The sequence below is a fragment of the Rhinopithecus roxellana genome, chromosome 4, assembly GCF_007565055.1.
Source record: "Rhinopithecus roxellana isolate Shanxi Qingling chromosome 4, ASM756505v1, whole genome shotgun sequence".
Lineage (NCBI taxonomy): Eukaryota > Metazoa > Chordata > Mammalia > Primates > Cercopithecidae > Rhinopithecus > Rhinopithecus roxellana.
The window spans coordinates 150,805,263-150,819,936 of NC_044552.1; the positions used below are offsets into that span (position 1 = coordinate 150,805,263).

General features: G+C 51.4%; 1 protein-coding gene across 1 annotated transcript in view; it reads right to left on the reverse strand.

The window, feature by feature from the left end:
- Positions 1 to 4,386: 4,386 nt before the first annotated feature.
- The window catches only part of UNC93A (unc-93 homolog A), a 41,150-nt gene continuing 30,862 nt past the window's right edge, over positions 4,387 to 14,674 (reverse strand). Inside the window, exons 7-9 of the mRNA XM_010374076.2 lie at positions 14,514 to 14,649; positions 12,832 to 12,963; positions 4,387 to 5,133 (exon numbers count right to left, since the gene is read on the reverse strand). Coding sequence (XP_010372378.2) covers positions 4,868 to 5,133; positions 12,832 to 12,963; positions 14,514 to 14,649 — 534 coding nt within the window. The 3' untranslated portion in view covers positions 4,387 to 4,867. The remainder of the gene's footprint in view (positions 5,134 to 12,831; positions 12,964 to 14,513; positions 14,650 to 14,674) is intronic.

The window sequence follows — 14,674 nt, forward strand, 5'->3', positions numbered from 1 at the left end:
CTCGGTGTCACGGCTTTCACTGGGGTAATGTAGCGATGGCTGTGCCTCACTGACTAAACAGACCCAGGCTGAGCGGGTGCTATAGAGGCCCCCGAGCCCAGGCGTGGAAGGCTCTCATCTCAGGAGGGTGCACACTCCTGGTCTCATTAGCAGACCTTGCTCACACACGTTCAGAGAATCACGTTCCAATGGGAGCACTGCTGTTATCAAAGATCACAATCACAATCAGCCATAACAACCCATCGGAGAAGAGTGTCCACGACACTCGTTCCATGCTTTTTGGCTGGGGACCCACATGAAAATCCCCTTACATTTTGGCACCTAGAAAACAAATCTCTTTGCTGATGCTGGCAGGTCTCTTTTTATCAAAACTGACTATTTTATAATTTGCATTTATTTTTCTGCCGTGGCTGCCAGGAAGCTCAGTAAGCTCTAATCATAGAATGCGATAGTAACTGCAGATTGGAAACAGATCTGGGTCAGCGGCACCCTCCCTGTCTCTTCATCATATCCTCTTAACTTTTTAATTTCTATATTTAAGGGCTTTCTTATAGACAAATTTTTAGATTTTAGAAAATTGTGCATAATATATTGTGGCATACATTATATTTTTTCAAAACCTTGCCTTCATTAAATCTCCGATCAAGTAAAAACAGTGCGTATTTGTCTCTGAGTCCTGGGAGTTGGGCCATGGAAACTTAAGACTGATGAGTGACATGTTATGAAAGCTTAGAAGAGCTCATTGCAGTTTAGGGATTGACTAAGAAGCACTGTATTTTAAGCTTGGTCTAGGGAATGGCTGTTCTTATTGCTCCATTGCATAGCTCTTGACAGCATTTTATGATACACACAGTTTTAATTATTGTGAAGTAGGAATATTCCCATTTTACACACTGAATACTGAAAAAGAGCGAGGTTAACTAATTTACTCTGACACAATGGAAAGGGAGGCTCCTATTAAGAGTTTCACAAATTGGACCCTTAACCTGGAGACTGGTTAGAGGTTTTGCGATCAAAGTGACCTGGACGCACTAGCAGTCACGCGAAAACCGGAGAAACTTTTTTTTCTGTGGTGTTTAGGTGATCTGATTGAAATAAATGCTATCTGGAGACCCCAAAAATTTACTCTGAAGTCCCTTTACTGGGCAGCTTTCCAACTAAGTACATGCTGGGCTGGCAATACTGATATGGCCCAGGGACCCAGCCATACACCCTTCCCCCGGGACCGGGACCGGGAAGAGGTCGGAATCTCGTTTGCTCTCCTTCTCTAGGCTCTCACCAGGGCACTTGGGCACATCCACCAATGCTTCAGTTCCAAAATGCAAAGGATGAAGAAATCAGAAAAGTTCCCAATGCCACCGGCCACCTTCAGGGAGAGCCTGGCTGTCCAGAGAAGTCACTGTTCAGGTACACAGCAGTGGGGAAGTGCTGTGTGCTGAAGACATCTGCGTAGCTCCAGCCGGCCGCTCCTCATGGACACCCAACAACCAGACCCCCCGTCGAGCTCGACTGAACCCCTCCAGTGACTCGGAGGAGGCTTGTGCTCCTGTCACACAGAGCCTGGCACTTTCCTGTAAGCATCGACAGCAGCAGAACCCGATTATGGCTCAGTCTCTGAGCGGAATTCTGATGATCCTGTAAACTAGCAAAGCTCTCTGTCCCAGGAGCACTTGGAGAGACTGCCCTGCTCCACTATACTTCTGAACGGCCGGCTGGAGCTACGCAGACGCACACTGGTTTGGACACGTGCACATGCACTTTCCAACTCCTCTCAGCTCTGGGTCCTTCCCTCCAGCCTTTGGCCCAGAACTCACTCCTTAGTGCCCCACACACCTCATGAGCAGGCCTAGTTCATTGTCTCCAAGACATTCTGCAAAGGCCTCACTACCCCCACAGGTCTAAGGAGTTCCTACTGACTTAGGGTCTATAGGGTTCAAAATGCTCTGAGCAGACTGAGAAACCAAAGACCAGTTCCAAATAAGACTTACCCTGAGGAGCACCGGGAGTGCCCATCATCAATTTACAAAATCCTAAACCTCCAAATGGAGAAGACACGACATGTCACCTCGCCCTCAGTGAAGGCCCTCTACACAAATACCCTCACCAGTCTTGATTCCTTTTGACATGACCCTATTGTGGGAGCTGCAAAGGTCATCATGAATCCCACAAATAGGCATGGCGGCCATGGGATCCCACAGACAGGGATGGCGCCAGGCAAGAAGGCCATGGATCCCACAGACAGGGATGGCGCCAGGCAGTCCATGGCACACAGGGGGAAAGGGGAGGGCAAAGCAGGGCAGGGATTAGAGAGTGCAGAGGCCCAGCTTTAGGAAGATGGTTGAAACCTGCAAAGAGTTTGAACAGCATTCCAGTGGGTCTGCGAGGGTAAACGTGGTTTGGATAGAGACACAGGAGCAGCATGAGCTAAGGGCCCACAAGGGAAGGACCTCGGTATTTAACAGAAGCATTGGATAGAGAAGTCTTGTGAAATGGACGGAAGGCTAGAGAGGCAGCTGGGATTAACTCACGGAGGCCTGGACTGTCCCGGCCAGGGGGTAAGATTGTGCTCTTTCGACGGACACTGGAGAGTGAAGTGTCCTGTGTTTAGCAAAATCCCTTTCTCAACAGCCCTGATGGAGGCGAGGATGAGCCCTACAGGGAGGACAGTGAACCAGGAAGCAACCGAGAGGGAGTGGAATGGAGGCGGAGGATCTGAAGACTGGGGGAGGAATGGCAGGGCCTCCTCCTTGATCAGCCAGGTCGGGGAGAGAGTGGCACATGAAGGGAACGTGAGTCTGGGTGACAAGAAGAAGGCTGCTGGTGGTCAGAGAAACTGGGCTATTGGGGGAATTCTAACAGGTAGAAGAAAATGTGCAGCTTGATATGGGGCAGCTTGAGAGGTGACATTCGAGAGGCCAGGAAACATTAGCTCATGGCAGCTGCACTTTTTTCTGCCTTTGATCATTGCCCATCTGGGCACCTGGCTGACACTGACTGGAAGGAGAAAGGGCCAGGGCCAGGAGGCATTTGCTACCCCTTCCACAGCCAGAGGCGGCCAGCGTCCTAATGAATGAGGGTGAGTGAAGGAAGCATTTGGAATTTCACAGAGAGGCCTATTTCCTTCCGCACATATGAAGCACCTGCTAGTGCTGTGTACTAGACGCTGGAAAGCTGAAGTTCCAGGAGGACGAGACACTCGTAGAAACAATAAACGAACAATATGCAGGTGGGAGAGCCACAGACAGGACCCAGAAGGTCTAGAAGAAGCCTCAGTGTGAACCGAAGAGGAAGGGGAAGGGGAAGGGGAAGGAAGCAGTTTAGGGTTAAAGGACAAAAGAGAACCCAAGCTCCAGGCACACAGGCCAGGGAGGTCCTAGGAGTGAGGGGGTTGGGGAGGGTCCAGGGAGGGCGAAGCAGGTCCAGGGAGGGCGGGGAGTGGGGAGAGGGCAGTTGAGGGGGCAGGGAGGGCCCGGGAGTAGGGGGAGGGTGGGTGGAGCAGGGAGGGCCCAGGAGTGGTGGGAGGGCAGGGGGTGCCAAGAAGGGTCGGGAAGGGGCCAGGAAGGGGTCTGGGGAGGGGTTTGGGGGCAGGGGCAGGGCCGGGGAGGGTGGGTTGTAGGGGAGGAGGAGGGGGACGGCTGGTGGGGGCTGGGCAAGGTGGGTGCTAGTGATAGGGGAGGGCTGGGGAGGGCCTGAGGACCCGAGTGCAGTGGACAGGAAAGAAGCCTTGGAGATGGGCAGGTGACAGCGCTGCTAGGAGGAACAAGTGAGAGAAGAGACCAGGTGTCAACGGACCAGACGGTGACTGAGACGGGCAAATATCACCCAACCCATGCCCGGTGCTGTTTTCCATGTTAACAGACATGTGTAGCATCTCAGTGTGAAATGCTCTCAAAGATCTGCGAAGGCCACAGCATGCTAAAGCACTGATGTGATGAAGCGTGTGTGTGTGTCCATGTGAGTATTTAGCACAACAGTACTTGGGCAGGTGAGTCCATTGAACAACTGCTTTTATTTAGCAACACAGATCCCACACGTTTCTGGAATCCTGAGCCCCAGTCTGACTTTGTCACCCCCTGACTCTGTGGGGTTGAGTCAGTTGACTTGTCAGGACCCCTTTGTAAAATGTATGAGGTTTTAATCCAAGTAGAGTTAGGAGCTTAAAAGTTTGTCCATTTGTTGTCAGGCGTGGTGGCTCATGCCTGTAATCCCAGCACTTTGGGAGGCCGAGGCAGGCAGATTGTGAGGTCAGGAGATCGAGACCATCCTAGCTAACATGGCGAAACCCTGTCTCTACTAAAAATACAAAAAACTAGCTGGGCGTGGTGGTGGGCGCATGTAGTCCCAGCTCCTCAGGAGGCTGAGGCAGGAGAATGGCATGAACCCGGGAGGCGGAGCTTGCAGTGAGCTGAGATCGCACCACCGCACTGCAGCCTGGGCGACAGAGTGAGACTCTGTCTCAGAAAAAAAAAAAAAAAAAAAAGAAAGTTTGCCCATTTGTAAAATTGTGGGGTTAGTCTACTGTTTTAAGCAGTCTTTCAATTCTTAAAAACAACTACAGCAGTAAAACTAGGGTGAGTCTATGATTTCAGGCAAATTCTAATTGGCTGATTGTACTTTTTTCTTTTGTATCTAAAATTAAATTAACTGATACATTCATGTACACACTTGATCTCTGTTGATAAGACGGTAGACTAAAAATTTGTTAGGATAGAAAAAAGTACATAAAGAGTGAAATAATATGATATTATCACAATGGCCAAATTGTACTGAGATGGTGATGAGGAGCCGCTCCATGTCCTGAGGCATCTTCTAAGAAAACTCTCTGGCTGGTGCTTTCTGAGTTCATCCTCCTCGGACCTCACTGCTCTCACATTTTTGTTTGTATTTCTTTATCTTCTGCCTGGTTCGCCTGTCCTGGAGTGTGAGGTCTGATCGGGTTCTTGGATTCCACACACTCCACAAGCCCATACGCCACCACGCTCAGGCTCAGGACCCCCAGCAGAATGTAGAGCTTGACTCGCACACACAAAAATGTGCTGTACCCAAAGGCAATGACAAAGCCCAGGGCCTCCCACAGGCGGTAATTGGCGAAGGCAGCTTCCTTGCTCTTCTCAAACAGAACGCCGTAGAGAGCTGCGGAGGAGAGAGCGGAGTGAGAGCTCTGCCATGGGCCCCACGGTGACCCTGCTCATGAAAAGAGCACAACGGCTTTCCCACTGCCCCATTTTCTCAACAAAATCAGGACATTTTTCTTTTTTCACAACAGAATGATTTTACATGGCAGATGATAGCATGAACCCCGAAAATCGGAGGCAGGTCTCAGTTAATTTAGCATGTTTATTTTGCCCAGGTTGAGGATGGGTGCCCATGACACAGCCTCAGGAGGCCCTGACGAGATGTGTCCAAGGTGGTTGGGGCACAGTTGGGTTTTATACATTCTAGGGAGACATGAGACATCAATCAACATAGATAAGATGAGCATTGGTTTGGTGAAGACAAGCATTGGTTTGGTCCAGAAAGGCAAGACAACTCCAAGCAAAGGTGGGAAGACTGGAAGCAGGGAGGGGGCTTCCCGGTCACGGGTAGATGAGACAAATGGTCACATTCTTCTGAGTTTCTGATGAGCCTCTGCAAAGGAGACAGTCAGATCTACATTTCTCTCAGTGAGCAGAGGGGTGACTTTGAATAGAATGGGAGGCAGGTTGGCCCCAAGCAGTTCCCAGCTTGACTTTTTCCTTTATCTTAGTGATTTTTGAGCCCCAGGATTTTTCTGCTTGTGATTTAAACACAGCAGCCCCTTTGGGGCTCCGCCCAGGCTGCTGGCCACAGAGACCCAGGAAAACCCTCCACCGGCTGAAGCCAAGTGGGCAGGTGAGGGGCAGGGACAGGTGCAGGGACAGAGGCAGCCAGAGCTCCGGTGGGGCGGGATGTGCTGTGACCTTAACTGCAGGCAGCAGGGCCTGAAACCAGGGGCAGAAGCACGTGGTTCCCCAGGAGGATTCCAGACTGCCAGCACTGGGGTCCTTGAGGCAGGGAGGATGGTGTTTAATTTTGTAAACTCCATGGCACCTGGTTCAGCGCAAGACACACACTGAGTGCGGAGAGAACCGTCTTCCCGAAGATTCGCTCTACCCACCCCTCCTTAGTGCTGGAGATGACACCGTGTTTGGGGAGGCCCAGCACCGTTGTGTTTGGGCGGGCACCTGCCTGGCTATGTGGCTCCAGGGAGGGCAATGACAAGGGCTGTGAAACACAGTCTGTGAAGCCACCATCCCCAGCAGCCGCCCTGGGACGGCCTGGGAGGGATGAGGCCCTGTCCCTCCCAGGCAACAGATGATGTCACTGAGAGAGGGATTCCCTCCAAGAAGGAAAGTGTCCAGATAAACACCCAGGAATACAGGCCCTGTCCTTCCTGGGGCGGCCTGCTCATTTCCACAGCAATGTTACAGACGTCCGTGAACGTGGCCCCAGGGACCTTCCGCTCCCATCCAAAGGGGTGCTTTTGTTTTCCTCTGGATTTAAAGAAAGTGATGAAAAGCAGCTCGCCCCAGGGTTTGTTAGCTGGTTTTGTACAAAACAACTCACATCGTGAATGTTCCTCTACTGCTGAAGACCAATGCAGATGCGCTTACAGCAGGGGAGTACCTTGTCTACAGCCCTTGCCCTAAGACTCACATTGTAAACAGCTTAGGAATGTTTGGGAAACAAGAAGTTCTTTGGAACCCTCAGGACAAGGCACCCTTCTCGTCCCACAGTCTGCACACTGTCCACCTTAACAAAAGTAATGACCGAAGAGAATGGAATAACCAAATTTAGATTTAGTTGGCTTCTGAGACTATTCTAAACACCTCTTGTCTGTTTTTTGAGGGTGACTTTTAGCACTGGATCCAAAACCAAGGTTCTAGGGAAGAAAATCCAAGTTGAGACACCACGGCTATAAGTGGTAGGTCATGCTATGTTCTGTGGCTAAGAGCTCCCGGCTGCGCCCTGGGCAGGTCAGAAAACCAGAGCCAATGGTCCCAGATTATAAATATTCTAGTAACACAGGCAACTCTAATTTTAAGCTTTTTGGGAATATGGGTTGATGTCATTCAAGAATTTCAAGATGAAATTTATATTGTGCTGCCATGATTAGAAATCTCTGTCCTCCAAGAAAGGGACTCACCCCACTCCCCCACCTCTCCCTTCATCAAGTTCTGGTTGGTTCAAGGCCAATTCAGCTTCTTTGTAAGTAGCCATGTTCTCCTCAGCCCTCTGAGTTTTTCCATAAACATAAACTTTCCGGGCCCTCAATGCCTCACATGTCACATGAAGAACTTGACATTTTCTGACTCCGGTTCCAAAATCTGAACGTAGAGAGGAGATCCACAACAAAGAGAGAAAGAGCTAGACTGTCTGCTAGCTCACATACTTGTGTTCCAAATCGCCTAGATGTATTTGGGAGACAGGAGGAGCCCCCAGCATGGAGGATCTGGGACCCAGAAGGTAGCTGGAAAGTAGGCTGTCCCCTGGCCAGAAAACAGAACTGAGGAGGCCGAATAAGACGGGAGTAGCCCCACACAGAGGTGACACCCTCACTCTTGCCTGTCTCCTAACACAGCTCTACCCACAGAAGCAGGGTCCATGCCTACAGAGGGAGACGCCAAGGACCCAGATGATGCCACTGGAACTGCCTTTAAGAAACACGGAGGAAGAATCAGGGGAAACCGTTTGCCCCACTCAGGAAAGGGGAAGCCACATGTGTGAATGACATCAGACCAGTCTAGGGGAGGAGAAGCCAACACCAGAGATAATTAAAGTCAGGCTTTTCAGGGAATTCCTCAAGATATGGTTCCTATTTTAATCCAAACATAAAGAAAGCAATGCATTTATTGTTTTGAATTGCATGTAACTACACACAGCTAAGGACATGGTGGGGAAAGACATTTTTCAAAAAGCAAAGTAGACTGAAAACGGTATTTCAACAATCCTGAAAGAACTGTACGCGTGTACAAGATTGAATACATAAGGAAGCAGTCATACCTAGTGGGAACCAGGATTCCGGCTGCCAGAGAAAGGAGTGACAGCTACGCAGTGGGGGCCAGAATAAGCCCTGTGGCTACTGTCCACCTTAATAAAGAAATAATGTGGCGTTGGATGGTGACCCAAAGTGCAAAGTAATTATGTGAGCCCATGCTGATGTAGCTCAATGATTGAGTAAGTAAATACATCGGGGAGAAGGGATAGGTATTTTTTGTGGAAGAATTACAGTGTACACACAGACGTTCCTCAGGGTGGAGATTAGCTGCTGTCTCCTTGACTGCTGGCTCCCTGGGCACTCGCTCCTGCAGAACCGCATGTGGAAAGGGAAGGCAGGTGAGTTTGCAGTGGCGAGATGTGGCTGGCACCACGGTGCCCACGGGATCAAGGTTTACATCGCTGGTGAGGAGGCCTGTCCCTCTTCTGTGTCCCCCATATGATGGGACAGGGAAGCACCTCACCAGGGGATTGTCCTCCCCAAACCCTCAGCCCCAGTCTAATCATGAGAAAACAGCAAACAAACCAAAGTTAAGGGACAGCCTACAAACTACAGTGCTCTTCAAAAGGGTCCAGGTCATGAAAAACAAGGAAAATGGAAAACTGCCACACAGCAGCCAGAAGATACGATGACTGAGTCCAACAGGGAGTCCAGGACAGGATCCTGGCACAGAAAAAAGAACGCTCGTGGGAAACCTGGAGGAACCCGAATAAAGGCTGTCCCTCCACTAACTGTCACGTGGCAGGGTTACTTCCTAGCTGTACGAATGTGCCGTGGCTGTGTGAGATGCTCAGTGTTTGGGGAAGCAGGCACAGGGCCTATGGGGTAAATGCGTTGGGTCTATAGGTTGGTACCTTTCAAGGGGACTCTCTATACTACATGTGCAACTTTTCTGTAAATCTAAAACTATTTCAAAATAAAGTGTATTTAAAATGACAAAGCATTGCTCTCAGCCTGGCCTGTCTGCCTCCTCTTCCCAGGTGGCCCAGGGTTAAAGAGACCAGGATGTGGCTCCTGTCCTGAAACACAGGGATGGGGATGAGAAGTTCAGCAATCTTGTTTGGTCAGAGAAGACAGGTTAAGTGAATGGGGCATTGAAGAAGTCATATTTTCTGAATTTATCAGCCTGAAAACAGCCAACAGAGCAAGAGTATTTTTAGATTAGACATTCCATATCTTCATGGCAGTGCATTGGTGAGGAAGCGTTGCCCTGGCAACCGCACCCATCTTTCATTAGCTGTCAGAGGGAATTAGCAGAGAGGAGTGCCTGGCACAGAGCTCCCCTTGCAGAGGCCGGGGGATCGCTGGAGCCCAGTGGGACAGTGAACCGGGGATCCTCAATTCTGGCCCAGGAAGAAGGGACTCGAATGGTGAAGTCTTCTGACCTGCTTCTAAGTGGGAGACTGTAAGGACCAGTCTTTAAATTGAGCAGTGATGACTGAAAGGTGAGGACAAAGTTCATTGGGTTTTATTCAGTGTCGTTAATTAGGAACACATGTGGCCCACATATGTTCTTAAAAGAAAGCACACATTTGGGGAGAATAGGATTAGAAATCTAACTTGCTATTTAGAAAAACAAAAATGAGAAAGAGCTGTTTTTGAGATGCAGCCAAAGCTACATAAAATTTCCATTTTTTTCAAAAAATAGAGAACAGAGACCTTGTGTGTGTGCTGTGCTGCATGGAGGGCCAGCCTGCCAGGAGTGCACAAACACGGTACTAAAATGCCACTCGCGCATGACGATTGCAAGAGTAAAGTCCACAGGAGCTTCTCAAGTACGTGAAAATATTTTCCCCAACATTTTTTTTTTGTGAGACAGAGTCTTGCTCTGTCACCCAGGCTGCAGTGCGATGACGTGATCTCAGTTCACTGCAACCTCTGGCTCCTGGGTTCAAATGATTCTCCAGCTTCAGCCTCCCTAGTAGCTGAGACTACAGGCATGTGCCACCACGCTGGGCTAATTTTTGTATTTTTAGTAGAGATGAGGTTTTACCATGTTGACCAGGCTGGTCTCGAACTCCTGAGCTCAAGTGATCTGCCTGGCTCAGCCTCCCAAAGTGGTGGGATTACAGGGGTGAGCCACCGCACCCGGCCAATTTGGTTTATTTTTGAAAAAAATTACTTTTTCCTGTACAGAAAGACACAAATAATTTCAATTTAAATTAGCATCCCTTATTAAAAGGAGTCTTTATTCCAGTCATTCACTGGACTTGGACATTCATACTCTTTGTCCTTAGGTAACTTGGTTTGCACAGTTCAAAAAGACTTTCCCTGAGAGTACCATGTGTCCATATAAGGAAAAGGAGAGTTGAGTCCACTATTCACATAGCTCAGGAAGAACAAAAACTGAATATGAATGATCACATTCATTGGGAGCATTTAGAGAATTATCTTATGAAATACTGTGGGGATATTTGTCCCAGTGTTTTGCTTTTAATTTAATGTGTAAATACATTTTTAAATCAAGTAAGTTCAGATAAGTCACTGTGCACTTCTGGTAATGGGATGTGCATTTGGGGAGCTCAGTAAAACACCGGCTCTGCCACACGTCCAGGGGACGGTTTAAACAAATGCTGTGTGATGCTTATTGGTGACGTAGCTAGGAGCCCTACAGGCGACATGACACGCCACTAGCTTATAATTCTGCACTGCCAAAAACACCAAAGTGAGTTGCTGTTTGCTCCCCTCCATTAAACCAGTATTTGTTCTGTTAAGCAATGCCCTGGCCTGGCCTCGGATCCAGTCTACCCGTTCCAGGCTCCCAGCCTTGATCCCGACAAGCCAGAGCATGGTGCTGGGCCAAGCACACGCTCATTTTGGTGAAGAGCTTCACTCCATCCAGCGGCATTACTAGGGCAGCAGAAAGGACTGTGAAAACACGGCTCCCTCGGTCCAACCGTGAGGGTTTGTTCAAAGATGATTCTCAGCTGCCCTGTGGATGGCAACCCACCAGGAAGACAAGAAAGGACATGGTTGGAGTGTTCAGTCTGTGATCTGAGGTCACATGTGTTCTTTCTCCTCAGTGCGGGACAGCAGCCAGGTCCGTCATCTCAGAAACATTGGCCTGTACTTCCCTTGTGGGTTTGCTTTTTCCAATTTCTAAGCCCCAAGGGTTTGCCAGATAAAGGCAGAATGGTGATGTCTCTCCTGGAGGGAAGAGGGTCTCATGTGAGCCCTGCTCACCTCCGAGAGGACCCTTCATCTTGCCTCATCAGCATCTCTTAGACATGCAGTCTTGCCTGTTTGGGCCTCTGACACCCCTCGTGGCCTTAGATGGGGTTTTGGGGAAACCCAGGGTTCCTACCCCAAGCCCTCATCTGTGCAATTTTCAATACCACCCAGAACGCACACCCTCCAACCAGTGGCCACACACACTGACCCAGCTTCCTTCTCTTCCTAGTGACCTTCCTCCAAAACCCTCTCACTCATCTCCTTGTGGAAAACACGACCAGCCAGCACAAAGCACCTCGGAGCTCAGCAGAGCCTGGCACGAGTGCAGTGGTACAATCTTGGCTCACTGAGACCTCTGCTCCAGAGTTCAAGGGATTCTCCTGCCTCAGCCTCCCGAGTAGCTGAATAACAGGTGCAACTGCGGCATCCCCTCCCAGTTCGCCTGTCCTCAGGCCTCTCTGGAACCTCTCTGGTGCCGCTGCCTGAGCCTGGGGCCCCTTCCTCCCTGGCTCCTCCTTGGCTCCTGCTCCTCTCCCACCCGTGCCCTCACTGTTCTGCCTGACCTCCTGGCCAGGCCACCCTATTCTGTGAGGACTTCGCCATTTGGCTCCTGCCATCATCACGGGACATCACCTTCCATCTGACAACCAGCCTTCCCAGCTCCCCCTAGGGCCGCACCTTGGACCTTGTCACCTGCCTTTTGGAATTGATTGTTGTGACACGGTACAGACTCCACATAGCTCCCAGTCACTCCTGGGCGTCAGCGTTTTCTGCTGCTTCCAGTGACCCAGGTGCATCTGACCCTCCCCCGCATGCTGGCCCCACACATAGGGACCCGAATTGCCACTCCACCCCACCCCTCTGCACTCCCCCTAGGCCGCCTTCTCGGGGACCCCAGCCCCAGCAAGACCTTGGAGCCCCCTGCCGCCTCCTGCCCTGGTTCCTCCTGCACCCCACTCCATCTGGACAGCGGTCAGCCTAGACGTGATGCAGATGTGGTCTCTAGGACGAAGCCCACCCTGGCCTCCTCTGCTCCCTGACATCCACAGGGTCCCCACCTGCTCACAGGAAACCCACCACTGCCCAGGAAGCCCCAAAGCCCCAAAGCCCCCTCCACAGACACTGACCCTAGTGACCTGTGACATGTGTGGCTTGTGGTTCACACCGCCACCTCCCATCTTCCGTGGGCTCCTTGGTTCACACTCCCACCTCCCATCGCGCAGGGCTCCTTGGATGGCCCTGCGTGTTTACACCCCAGGCCCAGGTACGCGGAGAGGGTGCCTCTGATCACAAGCACGTCTCAATAAAGGTTTTCAGTCATGAAGAGACTGCTGTCCTAGGGGTAGAGAGTCTCACACCCAGGCTCGGATGGGCGACCTGACTTAAGCAAAACCACACCATCCCAAGAGAAGGGTGCCCAGAAGGAACCCCGGGTGGTTTCCCACTTTTGCATCATGAATCTGAATAAATGCTCAGAGAAAATACGTCAGACCCAGAGGCGACGTCACAGCCCTCTTGGCCCTTCCATCTCTCCCAACTCACCTCTCTTGGCTCTGGCCCATTGACATCTAATGAGCCCCACAGTTGCCTTGACCAGGGACCGCCCCCCTGCTGCCAGGAAGGGGCCTGGGCTGGGGACTCACCGTTGTTCTGTGTCTGCCAGACTGCATCTGCCACGCCCCACAGGCCTGAGAATACGAAGAACACAGCCAGCTGGTCAGCACCAGGTCTCCACAGCAGGAGGGCGATCATACAGGACAGATGGGTCACCGCACCTGGGGGTGCAGAGGGGAAACCGCCAGGCAATGAGGGTCATCATAATGGCCTGGAGGGGCCCGTAGGTGGGTCAGCACTGGAGCAACTGACTCAACCGTCCTCTAGAACCATCCCCTGGAACTGTCCTCTGGAACCGTCTCAACCATCTCAATCGTCTCAACCATCTCAACCTTCTCAACCATCCTCTGGAACCATCTCAATGTTTGCTTCATGCTCAGTGTTCCCTTAATGCTCTGGAAGTCATCTTTTTAGTTGGAACCTTGACATTTAATTTGTGAGCTGGTGTGTATGCGTGCTGCCAGCTCTAAGTCAATGGTCTGCACCACATACCTGCTGTGTGACCCGCAGCCTCAGCCTGGAGGGCCTTGGGTGTGGTCTGGCATCACGTTGGGAAGGAAGGTCACCCTGTCTGGGCCTGAGGTTGCCCCTAAGCTAAGAGGGCTTCAAGTCAGAAAGAGAAGGGCCTCCTCATTAGGTATAAGTCGAAGGATCCCAGCCCCTTTCTGAGTGGCCAGGGAATAGGACAAAGTGTGCCCATGGTTTCATCTGAGCCTTCCAAGTGGGAGCCATGGGGGAAAAAGGGAGGAGGCCACAGACCTCCCAGACAGGTGACATCTGTGGGCCCCTCCTTGTGACTCGTCTCAGCAGGTCACAGATTTGGGACCCCAGTTTCCACAGGCTGTGGCGTCTCTAGGATGCAGTAACGAGGCTGCCCAATGACGCTCAAGACACCACAGAGGAAGAGCAGGGTCTCTGGCAGCGGAAAGGCAGGTCCGCACCGCATGCCCCAGGGCTGCACCACCTTGGGCAAGTCCCTCCACTTCTCCGCTCCATGATTTCCTCTCTGTAAGGGGACACTGTCTGCTTCACAGGGCGGCTGTGAAGATGGACAGGAAACCGCAGGCAGAGCCTTTGGGCTCCGTGGCCCTGGTGGATGCTAGCTGTGTGCCCTTCCTCTGCCTGCACCCCCACACCCAGCCCTGCCTGGGGCATTGACATGCCAGGCGCCATTCTTCTTAGTGCCCGCATTCCCCATTGTTCATGTGATCTCTGACTCATCCCTTTCCTTCTCTTCCCAAGGAAAATGGAAGGTGCTGTGTGTTTAGGGAGGAGTCTGTGGCCTTAGAAGTTTTGTCCTTATCCACGGTGTGAACAGATGTGGAATAGAGCCACCCCAACCCCAGTGTGGCCTTCCGTGACGCCCATGGCCTCACCACTGGCTTCGTGTCCCTCATTTGCACCTGCAGAGACCCTGCCCCACCCCACCCTGGCCTGGTCACCACACTGAGTGCCCACTTGGAGCAGGCACTTGCTGTGTGGCCTTATGCCGAGCACAGTGCCTGCCCAGTGACAACTTGGAGACAGTCTGATTCCTGCTTGTCGAGGGGGTGAAGGAAGGACTGAAAGAATGAATGCATCTTACAGGGCATCACTGATTTCAAAGCAGTTTCAGGGGCACTTTTCCAGCCCCGTCCTGACTGTGGGCTGCACGCTTTCGCTACTGCAAACCGTTATGACGGCTGGGATTGGGACGCACGCTGCTACCTACCCAGCACGTAGAGCACAACCCTGCCCGTGTACTGCGAGACCTTTCCATACAACACGGAGCACAGCGCGTTGGTGGCCGAGAAGCAGATCATCACGTAGCCAACGAACTGGATGCCCAGGGCGCAGGTGACATAAGACTGGGGAGAGGGATGCAGAGCCATG